Source organism: Physella acuta, unplaced genomic scaffold (genome assembly GCF_028476545.2).
Source record: "Physella acuta isolate Inbredline_101_S28 unplaced genomic scaffold, ASM2847654v3 ptg000204l, whole genome shotgun sequence".
In the NCBI taxonomy this organism is placed as follows: Eukaryota; Metazoa; Mollusca; class Gastropoda; family Physidae; genus Physella; species Physella acuta.
This window is the reverse complement of record NW_026731723.1, coordinates 287345-307569: the sequence shown is the minus strand read 5'-3', so window position 1 is coordinate 307569 and position 20225 is coordinate 287345. Positions and strand designations below refer to the sequence as shown.

The window sequence follows — 20225 nt, the reverse complement described above, 5'->3', positions numbered from 1 at the left end:
TTATCATAAGGACAGGCACTGGTGGAGCTAGATAGATAAAGTTTTATCATTAGGACAGGCCCTGGTGGAGCTAGATAGATAAAGTTTTATCATTAGGACAGGCACTGGTGGAGCTAGATAGATAAAGTTTTATCATTAGGACAGGCCCTGGTGGAGCTAGATAGATAAGTTTTATCATTAGGACAGGCACTGGTGGAGCTAGATAGATAAAGTTTTATCATTAGGACAGACACTGGTGGAGCTAGATAGATAAAGTTTTATCATTAGGACAGGCCCTGGTGGAGCTAGATAGATAAGTTTTATCATTAGGACAGGCCCTGGTGGAGCTAGATAGATAAGTTTTATCATTAGGACAGGCCCTGGTGGAGCTAGATAAAGTTTTATCATTAGGACAGGCACTGGTGGAGCTAGATAAAGTTTTATCATTAGGACAGGCACTGGTGGAGCTAGATAGATAAAGTTTTATCATTAGGACAGGCACTGGTGGAGCTAGATAGATAAGTTCTATCATTAGGACAGGCACTGGTGGAGCTAGATAGATAAAGTTTTATCATTAGGACAGACACTGGTGGAGCTAGATAGATAAAGTTTTATCATTAGGACAGGCCCTGGTGGAGCTAGATAAAGTTTTATCATTAGGACAGGCACTGGTGGAGCTAGATAGATAAAGTTTTATCATTAGGACAGACACTGGTGGAGCTAGATAGATAAAGTTTTATCATTAGGACAGGCACTGGTGGAGCTAGATAGGTAAGTTGTATCATTAGGACAGGCACTGGTGGAGCTAAATAGATAAGTTTTATCATTAGGACAGGCCCGAGCTAAACTGTACTAAAAGACAGCAGGACAAAGTTGTGAAGGAAACAATTGATTCTGCCAGCTTTGTAGTTGTAATTATTTAAATGGCTGTATTAACTCACCCGCCAGACTCGTAATAGAAATGTATGTCTCTTTCAGTTTCTGAAACAAACAAAAAATTACATTTTTTGGACAGTTTTAGATGGATGAATGAGAAACACTGTTAAAATAAAAGTTTCGTTGAAGATTGACTAGAAAGCTACACATGATGAACTAGTTGAAGCAGAAAGCTAGAGGTAGGAGATGACAAGTACCTTGAGCTGGGAAGCCATCTTCAGTGTACAGGCCCTGTAGGCTGATGTTAGTCAGGATCTTTGTCAAGTGGGTGCCCAGGCTGCAAATATAAAACTTAGAGATACACATCTAGAGCAGAATGTCTGATTAAACACATCTAGAGCAGAATGTCTGATTAAACACATCTACAGCAGAATGTCTGATTAAACACATCTACAGCAGAATGTCTGATTAAATACATCTAGAGCAGAATGTCTGATTAAACACATCTAGAGCAGAATGTCTGATTAAACACATCTAGAGCAGAATGTCTGATTAAATACATCTACAGCAGAATGTCTGATTAAACACATCTAGAGCAGAATGTGTGATTAAACACATCTAGAGCAGAATGTCTGATTAAACACATCTAGAGCAGAATGTCTGATTAAACACATCTAGAGCAGAATGTCTGATTAAACACATCTAGAGCAGAATGTCTGATTAAACACATCTAGAGCAGAATGTCTGATTAAATACATCTAGAGCAGAATGTCTGATTAAACACATCTACAGCAGAATGTCTGATTAAACACATCTAGAGCAGAATGTCTGATTAAACACATCTAGAGCAGAATGTCTGATTAAACACATCTAGAGCAGAATGTCTGATTAAATACATCTACAGCAGAATGTCTGATTAAACACATCTACAGCAGAATGTCTGATTAAACACATCTAGAGCAGAATGTCTGATTAAACACATCTAGAGCAGAATGTCTGATTAAATACATCTACAGCAGAATGTCTGATTAAACACATCTAGAGCAGAATGTGTGATTAAACACATCTAGAGCAGAATGTCTGATTAAACACATCTAGAGCAGAATGTCTGATTAAACACATCTAGAGCAGAATGTCTGATTAAACACATCTAGAGCAGAATGTCTGATTAAATACATCTAGAGCAGAATGTCTGATTAAACACATCTACAGCAGAATGTCTGATTAAACACATCTAGAGCAGAATGTCTGATTAAACACATCTAGAGCAGAATGTCTGATTAAACACATCTAGAGCAGAATGTCTGATTAAATACATCTAGAGCAGAATGTCTGATTAAACACATCTACAGCAGAATGTCTGATTAAATACATCTAGAGCAGAATGTCTGATTAAACACATCTAGAGCAGAATGTCTGATTAAACACATCTAGAGCAGAATGTGTGATTAAATACATCTAGAGCAGAATGTGTGATTAAACACATCTAGAGCAGAATGTCTGATTAAACACATCTAGAGCAGAATGTCTGATTAAACACATCTAGAGCAGAATGTCTGATTAAACACATCTAGAGCAGAATGTCTGATTAAATACATCTAGAGCAGAATGTCTGATTAAACACATCTACAGCAGAATGTCTGATTAAACACATCTAGAGCAGAATGTCTGATTAAATACATTTAAAGCAGAATGTCTGATTAAACACATCTAGAGCAGAATGTGTGATTGAACACATCTAGAGCAGAATGTCTGATTAAACACATCTAGAGCAGAATGTCTGATTAAATACATTTAAAGCAGAATGTGTGATTAAACACATCTAGAGCAGAATGTGTGATTAAACACATCTAGAGCAGAATGTCTGATTAAACACATCTAGAGCAGAATGTGTGATTGAACACATCTACAGCAGAATGTGTGATTAAACACATCTAGAGCAGAATGTGTGATTAAATACATCTACAGCAGAATGTGTGATTAAACACATCTAGAGCAGAATGTGTGATTGAACACATCTAGAGCAGAATGTCTGATTAAACACATCTAGAGCAGAATGTCTGATTGAACACATGTTAGGCAGAATGTCTGATTAAACACATCTAGAGCAGAATGTCTGATTAAATACATTTAAAGCAGAATGTCTGATTAAACACATCTAGAGCAGAATGTGTGATTGAACACATCTAGAGCAGAATGTCTGATTAAACACATCTAGAGCAGAATGTCTGATTAAATACATTTAAAGCAGAATGTGTGATTAAACACATCTAGAGCAGAATGTGTGATTAAACACATCTAGAGCAGAATGTCTGATTAAACACATCTAGAGCAGAATGTGTGATTGAACACATCTACAGCAGAATGTGTGATTAAACACATCTAGAGCAGAATGTGTGATTAAATACATCTACAGCAGAATGTGTGATTAAACACATCTAGAGCAGAATGTGTGATTGAACACATCTAGAGCAGAATGTCTGATTAAACACATCTACAGCAGAATGTGTGATTAAACACATCTAGAGCAGAATGTGTGATTGAACACATCTAGAGCAGAATGTCTGATTAAACACATCTAGAGCAGAATGTCTGATTGAACACATGTTAGGCAGAATGTGCAGTGAGTGAGCAACTGACCTGACAGGCTGGGTGGATACAGGTTTGTCCTGGTCACCTGAAGGTATGAGGGTGGACCGACAGACCATGCTGGTCAAGGCACCTGGTTGGTTCAACAGCTGTGGACATTAGCATGGGAGGTAAACACAGTGTACAGTTAACATGGCACAATAAACACACTGGGTACAACTTATGCCATAAAATTAACATGAATAAAATGAAAGAATAAAATATAAAATACATTTTGATATTCTGTACTAAACATCATCATAAATTCAAATTTAAAAGACACAAATATCACCTATCTTAAAGTGGTCAATAAAACTTGCTGTACTACTTACAATTAAATAAAACTTAAAGCTATAATAAATTAGTAGCACTACTTTAAAACAAGTTTAATAAAAGACATGCAAACCAGAAGCCATGGCCAACTGACCAAAAGAAAATGTCATGCAAATAGTAAATTATATTCAAAGTATGTTTTGATAGAAATAAAGAAATGGTATTAAATTTAGCTTGAAATGGCCATTAGTTTATATTTTTATTATGATGAGAATATTTTAAGCACAAAGCAAGATTAATAAAAATCAAAAAGAAAAAAATTAGGTTTTAAAACAACATCTACAAAATGCTCTCAAAATAAGTCCTCTACCAAAACACTGCATGCTTATTTCATGCACATAGCCCTATGTTTAGAGTAAGAGTTCTCTATCAGAATTGAGAGGGCTGGTTTAAAACTCAGGGATGCTAGGTTTGTACAGCAGCCATTGAATCTTACAGGTTTGTCTGGTCAATTTACAGTAGTGTCTGGTCAATCTACACTACTGTCTGGTCAATCTACACTAGTGTCTGGTCAATCTACACTAGTGTCTGGTCAATCTACAGTAGTGTCTGGTCAATCTACAGTAGTGTCTAGTCAATCTACACTACTGTCTGGTCAATCTACACTAGTGTCTGGTCAATCTACAGTAGTGTCTGGTCAATCTACAGTAGTGTCTGGTCAATCTACAGTAGTGTCTGGTCAATCTACAGTAGTGTCTGGTCAATCTACACTACTGTCTGGTCAATCTACAGTAGTGTCTGGTCAATCTACAGTAGTGTCTGGTCAATCTACAGTAGTGACTAGACTGTTTGAAGTAGTCAAATCAATCTACAGGACTGTCTAGAATATTTGAAAACTCTAACAAAATAAAATGCTTTAAAATGTCAAGTATGCAGCAACAAGCTTTAAAATGTCAAATATGTAGTTTCATTAAAAAAAAGGGAAACAGTCATGAGCATAGAGGGAGCCATCACCAGCCAGATATTACATACATTATCTCTAGACACTATCTCCTGGTCGTGGGAGCTCTTTTTCTTTGAGGGAAAATGAAAAGTGGGTTAGTTATTAGTGTCATTGCAGTTGGTTAAAGCAAGCCTCTGCTGAAAATAAGTATGGTTAATCCATTAGGTTGTGGGTGCTGGTGATAATAATATTGGCAGGTTAATCCATTAGGTTGTGGGTGCTAGTGCCAATGATGCTGGCAGGTTAATCCATTGGTTGTGGGTGCTGGTGCCAATGATGCTGGCAGTGTGCAGGCCTTATGACCGTGTATAAGGTTTGTTAGAGTCAATCAACTACTCCATGTTAATGGCCCTTTACATGTGTGCTGCTACTAGTTTAGAGATGTTAATGGCCCTTTACATGTGGGCTGCTACTAGTTTAGAGATGTTAATGGCCCTTTACATGTGGGCTGCTACTAGTTTAGAGATGTTAATGACCCTTTACATGTGGGCTGCTACTAGTTTAGAGATGTTAATGGCCCTTTACATGTGGGCTGCTACTAGTTTAGAGATGTTAATGGCCCTTTACATGTGGGCTGCTACTAGTTTAGAGATGTTAATGGCCCTTTACATGTGGGCTGCTAATAGTTTAGAGATGTTAATGACCCTTTACATGTGGGCTGCTACTAGTTTAGAGATGTTAATGGCCCTTTACATGTGGGCTGCTAATAGTTTAGAGATGTTAATGACCCTTTACATGTGGGCTGCTACTAGTTTAGAGATGTTAATGGCCCTTTACATGTGGGCTGCTAATAGTTTAGAGATGTTAATGGCCCTTTACATGTGGGCTGCTAATAGTTTAGAGATGTTAATGACCCTTTACATGTGGGCTGCTACTAGTTTAGTGATGTTAATGACCCTTTACATGCCTTTCAAACCCACTATGAGACATGCTGGATTCAGAATGAACCTGGTTGTTAATGGCAACAAGCAGTACATGGTACTGGATACCTTTTGTGTGCTAACACAGAGAATCACTGCTGAAAGAAAATGGCACTGTTGAACTCCATTCTGGGCAAATATTTTGTTCTCCATCTTGATAACTCAATCTTCTAAACTAGGTCTAAAATAGGACCATATATCACATACAACAATCAAAACATCAAATATAATAATAATCTTGCTGGCAAGAAATCTAAACATGTAATTCTAGAAAAATAAAAAGTGCAATAGATAAAATAAACAAAAGATATATGATACCATGAATTTGTGGTAGAATTGATGAAAAAACTTACCAAAGCATCTGTAGTAACATTGTTGACACAAGTTGGGAGTGGCTTGTTGCCATAGCTACACAAGGAGATGTTGAAACCATGGTAGTACTGTGTTCCACTGACAGTAAACAACCTCACCCCAGCAATGAAATGGACACTAGACAAAAAGTTGTACACACTTTTTAAAACTAACAAATGCCAATCAAGAAATAGGAATACAGTTTTTTTTTAGATCTACTAATAGTTCAAGTTATAGTTAGAAATAGTTGAGATGTAACTGCTGAGCCTTGCCCCACCAAAAGGCAACAGTTATGGCCTACCCGTCGAGTGCGGTGAAGTCGTATTGCCTGCCCAAGTCATCAGTGTAGCGACAGTCAGATTTACAGGACCTGCCATTGACAGGATGCAGCCCTAGACCACATGGCTTGCAGGAGGACTTGCCCCAGGAGTTGCTGCTGGGTAGTACAGTGCCTTCTGGACATGGCTCACATCTTTGTGTGTGGGAGTCTATGTACTGGCCATCAGGACACGGTTTACACCTGACAGGTAGAATGGTAAGATGTGACTATACTCCAAAAAAATGCTTAAAGTTGCAGCTACCCTCCAACAAAATGCTAAAAGTTGCATCAACCCTCCAACAAAATGCTAACAGTTGCAGCTACCCTCTAACAAAATGCTAGCAGTTGAAGACATCAACCAGCTGAGAAAGAAGGCAACACCTACCCTGAATTAGATTTTCCCTGAGGGCAGGATTCACACATAGTTGCACCCCCTTCTAACGTGTTGGTCACAAGAATGTTATAAATCTTAGCCACATTTTTCATTTTGATGGTTTCATCTTGTGCCTCAGTCATAGACAGACCAAAGTCATCAGGCTGAAAGGCCCAAGTCAAGGTCAGGGATTCATTGGTGTAGATATCATGACTGGAGAGAGAAATTAAAGGTTATGATTGGAGAAAAAAAGGATATGATTGGAGAGAGAAATAAAAGAATAAGATTGGAGAAATAAAAGGATAAGATTATAGAAATAACAGGATATGATTGGAGAGAGAAATAAAAGGATAAGATTGGAGAGAGAAATAAAAGGATAAGATTGGAGAGAGAAATAAAAGGATAAGATTGGAGAGAGAAATAACAGGATAAGATTGGAGAGAGAAATAAAAGGATAAGATTGGAGAGAGAAATAAAAGGATAAGATTGGAGAGAGAAATAAAAGGATAAGATTGGAGAGAGAAATAAAAGGATAAGATTATAGAAATAAAAGGATGATTATAGAAATAAAAGGATAAGATTGGAGAGAGAAATAAAAGGATAAGATTATAGAAATAAAAGGATAAGATTGGAGAGAGAAATAAAAGGATAAGATTGGAGCGAGAAATAAAAGGATAAGATTGGAGAGAGAAATAAAAGGATAAGATTGGAGAAAGTTCATCTAGTACCAGATGGGCTGGTTTAGACCCCTTCAGCTGGGAGGTTAAAACAGATACAACATTTACCTAAATGTCTTGCGGGGAGTGGAAGACTCCCATGTCTGTAGAACTGCATTTTTTCCAGTTGCATCCTGAGAAAGGAACAAAACTAATAAAATTATAACCGACCGAGTTGATCATTAGCAATTTGTTGTACACAATAACTGTGTGAACCATCTAAAGTCCAAGCCTGAAAACATTTCTGTTTCCCCTACGGCCAGACAATAAGGCAACAGTTTTTTAAACTGTGACACTATTTTTTAAAATGATTTTAAAATATTCATTTTTAAAAAAAAAAAAATTCATTTTTTTAATACAGTTTATTATGGAAGCGATTAAAATAACTTAACAATCTGCAAGTAAAAAAATAATATCAATCCCAGAAAAATTTATTTAAAAAAAACACAACTTTTTCTGTTATTTCAATAGTCACAGGAACTTCTTTCTTTTCTAGTTTCCAATATTGCTATATTAACTAAATTATAATTAAGTCTTATTCAACAGCAGAAGCATTTTAACTATTTTTAATCTCATTAATTATTATGTTTAAAAAAATAATTCTTAACTAAAAACAACTGTTGAAATTAACAGTTAGTAATGGAACAATAAGAAAACAAAAAAAAACTTATTAATTCCAGTGTTGGCCAGGATCTTCAAAATCTCAAGAAATACCTTAATATTTGTAAATAACATAGTTGTGAGCCTTGGACTGTACCAATAAGAAAAGTCTCTGACCTATTAAGGCACATAGAACTTTTTTTTTGTTATGAAAATTAACAGTGTAAAACATGTATACACTTTTACATATCTGGTTTTGAATGGCTTGACTTCTCAGACAACTTAAAAAACCAATTTGTCTCAATCTTTACTCACAGTCAGCAATAGCAGCTGACAGGCAGTGGCACACTCCATCTCCAGGTCAAAGGTGACTGTACTGAGTGGAATAGGTTTGCCATCCACAGTGCCAGGCTCCCCCTTGAACCCAGCCAACTTGAGGATCAGAACAATGAAGATGTTGGTGTCACTAACACCAAAACTTGTCCTGATGTGGTCTCCTGAGGGTATCCAGCCTGCCGTGCTGGTGCAGTCTGACACTGCAACATACAACTTTTGTTAGGTGCGGTGCATACAACTTTTGTTAGGCCAGTCTGACGGTAAAACATACAACTTTTTAGTCATGATAACTAAGTAATGTCTGCAGCCACTTACTTCCAACAGAAACACAATGGGTGGAAACATTAGGTGGCATCTCCGTCCAATATTTGTAGTCTATCTGGTATTTGGGGGATGTGCTGGTTTTACACTCCATACACATATTGTGTTCATCTATGATAGATAGTTTCATGTATGTTAGCAGAGGTAACACAATCATACAGTCCAGCCTGCTGCTATACAAACTTAGCAGAGTACATCTATGACAGGAGTTATATCTTCTTAATCAGTTATATTTTGCCAAGATTTCTGCTGAGTTAATGCAAGCCCCAAACCCCTATTCATGTTTTTATCTCAGATATTTATATGTATATTTACAAATGCATAACTAGCTTTAGAAAAAGTTCAAATAAGCTTATTTTGTTTCAACTCAAATCAAGCACAAATTCTACTGGGTAGGTCAATGTGGTGTGGTGTGGTTGGTGTGATGTGCCAAGGTCAGCATAGTTTGCCTAAGTTATGTGATGTGGCCAGTTTACTTATACCAACATGCTAGTTGTGACTCACCAACATAATGGTTAGGTGGACAGAATTCACAATTAGAATTGTTCACTTGGTACATGCCAGCATTACAGGGTGGACAGTCTACAGGCTCCCCATCATTGGGCAGTGGGACAGACAGGGGATCTTTATCATTGCAGATCTTTGGTTCAATCCATTTGTAGCTCACCTGGGTCTAAAAGTTAGTTGTTTGGTAAGGAAGTAGAGAAGAGATTTATTTTAAAACAACTATTTCTTAACATAGTTTTGCTCTACTAAAAGTATATTTGATAATACCTAAATATATCAGGATATATTTGACCACACCAATATAACAGGATATATTTGACCATATCAATTTATCAAGGTCTAACTGACCATACCAATATATATATCAGGATATATTTGACCAAACCAATAGAACAGGATATATTTGACCATATCAATTTATCAAGGTCTAACTGACCATACCAATATATCAGGATCCATATATGACCACACAAAAACAAATGTTACCTTCCCATCAGCATTACAAGGTTTCTGATACTTGTAGTAGTCGTAGAGAGTACATGCAGGTCTCATGGTGCAGGATGCTGACCCTGGCTCTAAAATATTGTAGAAACAGATTTTTTGTATAAGACAGAGAAGTATTGTAGTACAATTTTGGTCAGCATTTGGGGCCTGTCAGTGGCCACAGGAGGACTTGCCAGAACCTTATTTAAAACTTGTATTTCCCAAATTTAAGACAGGTACCTATTTAAGCTGAGTAAATTAAGGATGGCAAAAAAAAATCAGGACATCCAACCACAACAATAGAGAGCCATTACATTTAACAACAGTACCACCAAAAGTTGTACCTGCATATTCCGTGGCTTGACAAGGTGTACATTGAGCTGCACCATGACCTGAATACGTGTCTACTCCACAAAACTGGCAGAAAGATGAGCCACCACTGCTGTAGGTGCCATTGGCACATTTTGTGCACTCATACGTGTAGGCAACACCTGCAGAACAGCAGGTAAAGATTAGACACCCAATGGAGCTTCTCCCACACTCATATAATCTACACAACCAGGATGTAATACTGCCGATAATTTCAATCTAAACACTAGCCACACTAATGATGTAATACTGACCAGTAATTTCAATCTTTCTAATGAGGACAGGACTGACACTGGTATGCATCATATCAGATAGTGCTCCAATGGTTCTCCACTGTAGCACATTCATGCCTGATTTCAGATTTATCTAGCCATACACAGACATTTGTTCATGATTAGCACATGTGATGTGGCGGTCTGCTAGGAACTATTTGTTCATAACTAAATTAATACAAATTCAGGTTCAAAGAAAGACTACATTAATACAAATACAAGCTAAAAAAAAAGACTACATTATTACAATAACAGATTTCAAGAGAGAGTGTGTCAACAATCTTACCACAATGGTTGCCCACTTTCCCTCAGTGGTAATCTCAGGCCACCTGTCATTGTCTTCACTGTCTAAAGCTTGACACTGGTCATTCTGGACCTGAGTACATCAACAAACACAATGTTTACAACAAGAGGTATGCTGGACACTGGTCACTCTGGACCTGAGTACATCAACAAACACAATATTTACAACAAGAGGAATGCTGGACACTGGTCATTCTGGACCTGAGTACATCAATAAACACAATGTTTACAACAAGAGGTATGCTGGACACTGGTCATTCTGGACCTGAGTACATCAACAAACACAATGTTTACAACAAGAGGTAAGCTGGACACTGGTCATTCTGGGCCTGAGTACATCAACAAACACAATGTTTACAACAAGAAGTATGATGTTTAAAACAGTAACCATGGTGATTCTCCCTACAAGTGCTGACCTGATGTGAGTGGTGACCCCAATCAAGATCTGACCTGTCATTATATGTATTGATACGCTGATTCTAGATTTGTCTTGGTAATTTACCCACTTTAATATACATTAAATGGCAACAACAAAAAGTACCAACACAGCTTACAGTAAAATGAAATATTGACTCCACATCTGTGTACTGGTATTCAAAAGAAACTTTTCCTGGTCTGACAAGTTTGGCAGAAAAAAGTAAATTGCTTGGACATTGGCCAGGTACAGACATGATATAGTTTCCTCGGGTTGTCCACTCAGATCTGGTGGATGGACATACAAAAACTGTTAGACTATTTACAGACTTACATAAGGTTACACACAATTAAGAAGAATCATAATCAAGATTAAATTTTGCTGTCCTGGATGCAGACATTTCTATTTTTCTTCCAGAATTTTTAACCTTTCTATTCCTGCCCTGTTGTGTGATTTTCATCTAACAAAGACACCATTGATAAACACAAAATGAAACATTTAACCTATAACCACACTACACAGCAGAATATAAAATTTAAAAAAAAAATGTTTTTTCATCTTTCATTTCAATTTTTTTTTTTACGATCCACTGGCTGAGAGTGGTTGTACCAATTGTACCATGTTGCACAAAAATGTTAATAACAAGTAAAAGTTTTATATAGAGGTAATAACCTGAATCAGACAATAGCTAAACACTATACAGTACACAGACTCTAGACGCAGACCACAATAAAATATTTATTTAATAAATTAATGTTACCAACATATTTTTCATATTTTTATTTAATTATTGGCAAATAATTATCTACATGCAAATATCACTAAGTGTAAACAAAACTACTTTATGGTTAACCCTACGAGGATTATGTATGGTAATCTGAGGGCAGGGGGGACCAAGCATAAAATAATGTGGGGCTGAGGTGAGCAAAAAGTAGGTCGGGGCGTAAGGTTAAAATAATTGCTAACAGTTAGACTAAAGAACATTTATAGTGTGGTTTAAAGAAATGGCAACAAGTCTAAAAAAAAAAGGAACAATTTTGAGTTGAATTATACAAAGAAAAACTCCTACTCAATAGTTAAGCATAGGTAAAACAACATTCTAAAAAACTAAACCGTATGTCTGGTTATTCACACAAATTTTGTTTAGTAATTGTTTATTGGGGCGAAACAACATAGCATCTGTATCAGCAAATGTCAATGGATAGATCTATAGCATCTGTATTAGCAAATGTCAATGGATAGATCTATAGCATCTGTATTGGCAAATGTCAATGGATAGATCTATAGCATCTGTATCAGCAAATGTCAATGGATGGATCTATAGCATCTGTATTAGCAAATGTCAATGGATAGATCTATAGCATCTGTATTAGCAAATGTCAATGGATAGATCTATAGCATCTGTATTGGCAAATGTCAATGGATAGATCTATAGCATCTGTATCAGCAAATGTCAATGGATGGATCTATAGCATCTGTATTAGCAAATGTCAATGGATAGATCTATAGCATCTGTATTAGCAAATGTCAATGGATAGATCTATAGCATCTGTATCAGCAAATGTCAATGGATAGATCTATAGCATCTGTATCAGCAAATGTCAATGGATAGATCTATAGCATCTGTATTAGCAAATGTCAATGGATAGATCTATAGCATCTGTATCAGCAAATGTCAATGGATAGATCTATAGCATCTGTATTAGCAAATGTCAATGGATAGATCTATAGCATCTGTATCAGCAAATGTCAATGGATAGATCTATACAATCAGTGCAGGACTTCTTAATGCAGTGGCAAGAAAATGTAAATCAACTTGTTTGTGCTATGATATCAACACACTTTGGAATGGGGACTAAAATATTGATTTTTCCACTTGTCCACATTTGCGTCTTGTGTGGCTGCAGCCTGCAAGAAACATCCCATCACAATTACTGTCTAGATGCCACATCACAATTACTGTCTAGATGCCACATCACAATTACTGTCTGAGATGATACATCACAATTACTGTCTAGATGCCACATCACAATTACTGTCTAGATGCCACATCACAATTACTGTCTAGATGCCACATCACAATTACTCTCTGAGATGCCACATCACAATTACTGTCTAGATGACACATCACAATTACTGTCTAGATGCCACATCACAATTACTGTCTAGATGCCACATCACAATTACTGTCTAGATGACACCTCACAATCATGCAACCCCCTCCCCATGGCTTATTAACAGCAGCACTGCATAATTGATTGATTAGCATATTCCTTATTAGAAACCTCTGTAAAAGTGGTAATATTATCAGTAAAAGTTTTTCAACATTAGCTTAGGGCAGCCACTATAGTACGTTTTCTACATCATACATTGTAAAAGCTGGTTAGGGTGCAAACAATTTTTTTATAGAGCCTGATATAAGGCCATTAAGTAATTTACATTAATTAACCCAACACTGGGTAACTGTACACTCCTCAGCTACACACTGTGACTGTAGTTATAAATACCACCAGTATAACCAGCCAGCAGCTGCAGCTAATGAATGTGTCCACCAGTACCAGTGTTACTCAGTTATTGATCTAACAACATGCCTATCTTATTCATTAACTCAATAACTAGTACCAGTGTTACTCACTTATTGATCTAACAACATGCCTATCTTATTCATTAACTCAATAACTAGTACCAGTGTTACTCACTTATTGATCTAACAACATGCCTATCTTATTCATTAACTCAATAACTAGTACCAGTGTTACTCACTTATTGATCTAACAACATGCCTATCTTATTCATTAACTCAATAACTAGTACCAGTGTTACTCACTTATTGATCTAACAACATGCCTATCTTATTCATTAACTCAATAACTAGTACCAGTGTTACTCACTTATTGATCTAACAACATGCCTATCTTATTCATTAACTCAATAACTAGTACCAGTGTTACTCACTAATTGATCTAACAACATGCCTATCTTATTCATTAACTCAATAACTAGTACCAGTGTTACTCACTAATTGATCTAACAACATGCCTATCTTATACATTAACTAAATAACTAGTAGTTGCAGTTTGGTAACCTTAACAAAAGCATTAGTTTTTTTTTTAATATTATTTATCTAAATTTGTTGTACTTTAATAGTGGACAAATTTATAAACTTAAAACACCACAAGTTTCCATTACGGCTATATTTTAACATCACCTCTAGATTTTAAAACTATGCTAATGTAAGAGTCATGAAAAATCTGACTCGTGTAGAAGCCAACTAGCAGGAAAGACTTTTTTGTCAGCTATTGGATTTCTAGAACATGAGCAGGCTTTTATGAGTGAGATATGACAGAACATTTTGTCAAGGATAAAATGGCTTCTACAGTAACTTTGTATATTAATCAATACTATTCCATTCTGGTGATCAATATCAGCCATAGTGAGAGAGAAAAGATGAGACACAGTAAGGTTTCCTTCTAGAGATCAACATTTGTTGATTTCTTTAACTAGAACTGTATTTTTAAAAAATACAAAGGAACTTGACAAAATACAAAATACTATATATTTAAATAAAGAAGGAGTGATCTCCCCTAGACTTTCTAAAATATACTTATATAACACTACAGGGGATGGCAACTCGAGATATAGACATGATTTTTTAATCAAATTTTAATTACTTAAACTTTTTAAAATGGAATAGAATCACACAGAAAAAATAATTGCGCACCAAGCAAACAGAAAACAATGTGAGTATAGTAGTGCGGAATATTAGTACTTAATAAATTCATTTGCGTTTTTTAAGAAATCGAAAATAGCGTAAAACACTACTTCCAGTAAACAAAAATTACCCAAAATTTGATGGAAGGCAGAGAATAAGATCTTTTACTTATTTGTGAAATTTCGTCTGTCTATCTGGAACATTACTTAAGTTACAGGCTTTAGAAAAACCAAAAGTAGAATAAGTTCCACTTCTGGTTACCGAAAATCACTGAAAAGTTGATCAGAACTACAAATTTGGTATTACACTTATATATGAAATGTCATCAACCTAGCTGTAACGGTATTCAAGTTAACATGTTCACAGACACACAGACATACATCCACACACAGACATAAAGACAAAATTGCAAAACTATGTTTTTCCGACTCAGGGAGGTGTAAATAGTCGACATTTGCATTTTGATTTATGGACGATTATAATACTTCCTCTATACGACAAAAGTAAAAAGACAAGGTTGTCATATAAATTACATCATGAGACAACCCAACTAAATAATTTACACCTTATGTCAATGCTTGAGTACGTAGTTATAGATCTCCAGATGTTTAAAAATTATTTTGGAGAACAGTCTGAAGTTCAGATCTTAGACTAGTATTTGTAGGGTGTCTAGAGTCGACCCAGCTTTAATGGTACCCTGAATCAGATTAGGAAAGTAAAGGCCACACTATCCCTTCATATGCAATGGTCACAGAAACAGATGAACTCTACTTCATCTGCTTGTATGACCATCAGATCTGAAATGGAAACTTACTTCTGGTTAGAGGCCAGATGAAGACCAGAAATTTGGTGGTCTACACACAGATATTTACTACTGATGAATAATAACAGAAAACCTGGCTTTAGATTTTGTAGAATTTCTATGAGTACTCACCGAGAGCAGTTTTTTTCTTTCTCGTGTACTTTTTTCCTCCATGGATCAAAGCCACTACTAGGTCCAACACGCTCTACTTTAACAGCAAAACCTGTGGGCAACTTTTCCCATTCATCAAACCTGATTCCTCCACCAAGGGAGTATGTGCCTGCTGGACAAGGGAGGCAATCCTGCTTCCCTTGAATATCAAGATACTGACCTGCACTGCAGGCAAAGTCTGAAACATTCAACAGTAGAAAACTGTTTTAAATGGATCAAAATGGGTTAAAGTTTTCAATTGTCTATGGTATCTAAACAGGTTAGGATTTCAAATTGTCTATGGGATCCAAATGACTTACTGCATTCTTTCCCACGAGCTGCTACACCAGGTGATTGGCCAGGGACACAGTTGTCTGGATTTTTGGGTACAGACACTCTCCACCTGCCACCTTCACTATCACATTCTGTGTACTCGTAGTGGTAATCATCCTGAAGTTAGATCATTATAACAAAACTAAACTACATGTTCAATGGTATCATCCTGAAGTTGGATCATTATAACAAAACTAAACTGCATGTTCAATGGTATCATCCTGAAGTTGGATCATTATAACAAAACTAAACTACATGTTCAATGGTATCATCCTGAAGTTGGATCATTATAACAAAACTAAACTACATGTTCAATGGTATCATCCTGAAGTTGGATCATTATAACAAAACGTAACTACATGTTCAATGGTATCATCCTGAAGTTGGATCATTATAACAAAATTACAGTACACAAACCGACCCGCGGCGTGGCATACGCCATTATTTAGTTGTTTTATTTTCAGTAATGCATAATTTGTGAATTCAACACTACCAATGCTGCGACTGAAAATATTTTGCTTTAAAACACTAAAAGTAACTCGTGAAGGACGATTATCCTCCCCATCCCCTTCCCTCTCCCCCGTGAAAACAGCCGTCTGTGACGCCAGTTTAAACAGCTCACCAGACTGACGGGGTGGGGGTGATAGCTAAATGGTCTGTTGCGTATGCCTGGAGAGTGAGGAAGGGGGCAGGAGGAGGGTTAGAGAGTCTGCGTGCATGCATGGTGGTGTCCCGCATGGTTAGGCGACATAGATAATTATATATATATGGATGTTCAATGGTATCATCTTGAAGTCAAATCATTATAACTAAACTACACTACATGTTCAATAATATTATCTTGAAGTCAAATCATTAAAGCAAAATTACAATAAATCTCTTTAGTGATCATCTCCAAATAAAAATTGAAATTCAATCAACCTTACAAAATTCACAAATATGTAAAGATCACAGGAAAATTATTATTATAAACTTGATTACAATCCCAGAACAAAAAAATGAATAAATAAATGTGTGTATATTCTATTGAAGCCTACAGAACTTAGATCAGCTGAATGCAGCTGATGTTCTTTAAAAAAATTAAAGTACTAATTTCTCCATTCCCTTATTTCTTTTGAGTTCTTATAAAAACACATGACATCAAAGTGCTGTATCAATGATTTTTCTGCTAGTGTTGTAGTCAGGGTTAGGATTAAAGTTAGAATGGCTAGGGTTTAGTTAATAGTTGCTATACTATAGCCTTCAATATGTTTTCCCTATGTTCTAAAAAGTACCACACAAAATAATTTAAAACAATGAGAGAAGTTAATAGCAATCTCAGCTGTCCGCTATTCAGCCACTACAGCTAGTCTAGCTCAAAGTTTCGATTAACTCTTATCAAATGTTAAGCTGTGACACTGATTTCTACAAATATTCCCCACCAAATGAAAACATTCCTGATAAACATAGCTCCAGGCGCTCACATTCACCAAAAGTTTTTACAAGTTTACAAGTGGTATTAATTAATTAAGAACAACTAAAAGAAAACTTCTCTCTTAAACTTAAAAAAAATAATTTTTTTAACAATGGAAAAATTGATTTAAAGGATAATATTGCTAAGCATAAAGAAACTTACCAAGTGACAGGGTGGCTTCTCCTGAGCTCCAACAAACATAAAATCCAGGAAAGCAAATACAAACAGGAGATCAAAGGAATGTTTTATGAGGGAATACCCCATTCTTACAACAGCTGTTCTTCTGATTTTTAGAAACTGAAGTTGATAAAACTTGCTTAGTTTTTGTGCACTCAGAATTTGAAGCAAATCTGAATATTTCTGCTGAAATGATGTATTTAACTCCAAGTTAAGCTAAAATAAAAAAGTTAGGGATTGATGTGGAACATCATAAAAATAAAAAATGCAAGTCAATGCTTTCTTGTTTGTAGTTTTAAGTTAGCCATAACAGTCTACTAAACTAATAACAAAGTAAGTGAAGCAAGTTCAATTGTCTTAGTGTCTCTGTACTAAGAGCAGTTGTTTGAGTAATAACCTAGCTGGTTTCATTTAATTTTAATTATATCATTTCATCATTTCCTAATATTTATCTATTTAACTGATTGCAAAGTTTATCTTTTGTTATTATTTGTAACTGTCTTTAACTTGTGAGGTAACTAAGACTATCTAGCAACTCATCTAGGAGAGAAAAATCAAAACACAGCTGCCTTCCTGATTGTTTTTGGAAGGATAATGATTACAGAAGCACATCCAGTCGATATAAAAGCAGGCTGAAGTAAGAGTCATATGGGCACCTGATGTACATTAGGGAAAGTAACCAAACGTCCCTTTGGGCTCTACCACTCATAAGATACATCCCGTTCCATCGTCGTCTAACCCTGCACTGTTCCTATTTTCAATAAACCCTCCTTTTGTAGCAGAGTACCAAAACTCCAGGTCAGGAACGATTAATGGATTATGCACCGCCACAAGTGTCAAATCTTAATTAATTGACTGGCACAAAGAGATCTGAGCTGAGCAGTTTCCTTCTGTCACCCTGATTAGTTGACAAGCATGTTCCCACCATTAATCCCAGCTAGCCACTTGCTTTGCCCAACAGCCCCGATCACTCGCTGGCGACTCACAGGTTAAAACATGGGCATAGCTGCTTACCCACCTTTCAGCTTTGCTTAGGTCAAATCTGAGGTGGTCGCAACAACATGTTTTAAAAATAAAATTATGTATGTTCATCCACTACTTTATGTGCATATCAAGACCTACCCTATAACGATAGTTAATAGCACAAAAGGTCTACTTTGCAATAATGGAATAGGTTAAATTAGGAAACTGTTTAGGCCTAACTAAAGTTTAATGAATGAGTGGATTAAAAATAACTTTAAAACTAGAATTCTAGATCTGGTAAAACCTTACTTTAGCGTCGGTTATTATTCTGGAATGGTATAGCAGTAAAAAACAGTAAAACAATGGCAAAGTCTGTCACACAGTTCCGGAATCCACCGGAAGTACTGTAAACCATACTTTATTTGGTGTTTTCTATTATTTTAAATACAGAATGTTTAAAATTTGGCTATATTAATTTTATTTGCGTGCTCAATACTGCTTTACTGATCATTTTGTAGTGTTAGTTTGCTAGTTATTTTTAAATGTTTCAGCTAAATATTTCTGCTACTAAACATTGTTTAACAGGGTTCGTAGGCAGTCTGGAAAAAGTGTTGAATTTAGAAAAGTGAATTTCAGACTTTAAAAAAAAACTGGACGGGTTTACACTGTGGTATGACGTTTTTCGCTGGATCACAGAAGAAACCCGATTTTTTTCAGTTACGTCATTGGGGGGGGGGGGAGAGAAGTGTGTTAGATGTGTCTTTTTTGTTGTTGTTGTGTGACTGACCGTGTAAATGTGTTATGAACTCACAGTGACACCAAGTACTGGTTGGTGCTGTTTGGCTGGGGAGGAGGGGGGGAGAGGGGGAATAAAAGTTATGGTACAGTTCATGCTATGAAATATTATAGACTGGACTACTGTGACCCCACCCACCCTGTTGAGTGTGTGTGTGGGGGGGGGGGGGGGAATTCTGGTAGTTTTTAATAGCAGACAAAAATTTCTCAGCTATAAGCACAAATAATGGTGTGGTTACAAAGGTCTGGTTTCATTTTCAAAATAGAGTACGAACCCTGTTTCTGATCACTTTTACTATTTTTGTAATCATTTTTACTATTTTTGTAATCATTTTTACTATTTTCGTAATTATTTTTACTTGGCCTAGCATATAGCTAGATCTAGAGTAGATCTAATTAATTAATGGTCGCAAATCCGCTGCAAGCCAAAAACATTAAACAAATTATTACATTTGACTTTATTATTTATATAAAATATATATTATATTTTATATTCTTTAGGCCTAATGTCTTAGGGACGGTGTGGTCTAGCGGTTGTAACGTTAACCTATCTATCAGCCAAATAGAAGGAGAACGTCCCCGGATTCTTTTTTCGGGGTCATATGTAAATACCTTACGGCCTAGGTGGATGAACCTTAACACAACGACACACTAGGGCTCGAATTCAATGTCTAGGGAAGCTAGTGATACTATTGTAATTAACACTCATCCAATCTACATATAACCTTTAATCAGCGAACACAGAAGTGGCAGAACACAAGGTTGTACTAAATAAAATATTTAATGTATAAAATAT

At 36.1% G+C, this 20225-nt stretch overlaps 1 protein-coding gene across 7 annotated transcripts in view; it reads right to left on the bottom strand.

Moving 5' to 3' along the window:
* Positions 1-20225, bottom strand: part of LOC131937209 (endosome/lysosome-associated apoptosis and autophagy regulator family member 2) — a 36273-nt gene that overhangs the window by 4173 nt on the left and 11875 nt on the right. For 3 of the 7 annotated variants that reach the window (XR_009386174.1, XM_059294445.1, XM_059294446.1), the window contains exons 2-20: positions 17657-17887; positions 16029-16158; positions 15691-15907; positions 11184-11331; positions 10613-10702; positions 10309-10420; positions 10030-10176; positions 9689-9777; positions 9200-9368; positions 8690-8806; positions 8354-8574; positions 7508-7572; positions 6735-6935; positions 6332-6550; positions 6033-6168; positions 4789-4830; positions 3496-3593; positions 1113-1192; positions 921-960 (exon numbers count right to left, since the gene is read on the bottom strand). Coding sequence is in view for 6 of the 7 variants with exons in the window: in XM_059294445.1 (XP_059150428.1) it covers positions 921-960; positions 1113-1192; positions 3496-3593; positions 4789-4830; positions 6033-6168; positions 6332-6550; positions 6735-6935; positions 7508-7572; positions 8354-8574; positions 8690-8806; positions 9200-9368; positions 9689-9777; positions 10030-10176; positions 10309-10420; positions 10613-10702; positions 11184-11331; positions 15691-15907; positions 16029-16158; positions 17657-17758 (2423 nt within the window). In the remaining variant the exon portion in view is untranslated. The remainder of the gene's footprint in view (positions 1-920; positions 961-1112; positions 1193-3495; positions 3594-4788; positions 4831-6032; positions 6169-6331; positions 6551-6734; positions 6936-7507; positions 7573-8353; positions 8575-8689; positions 8807-9199; positions 9369-9688; positions 9778-10029; positions 10177-10308; positions 10421-10612; positions 10703-11183; positions 11332-15690; positions 15908-16028; positions 16159-17656; positions 17888-20225) is intronic. The other 4 variants (XM_059294450.1, XM_059294449.1, XM_059294447.1 and 1 more) reach the window with 3 other exon arrangements.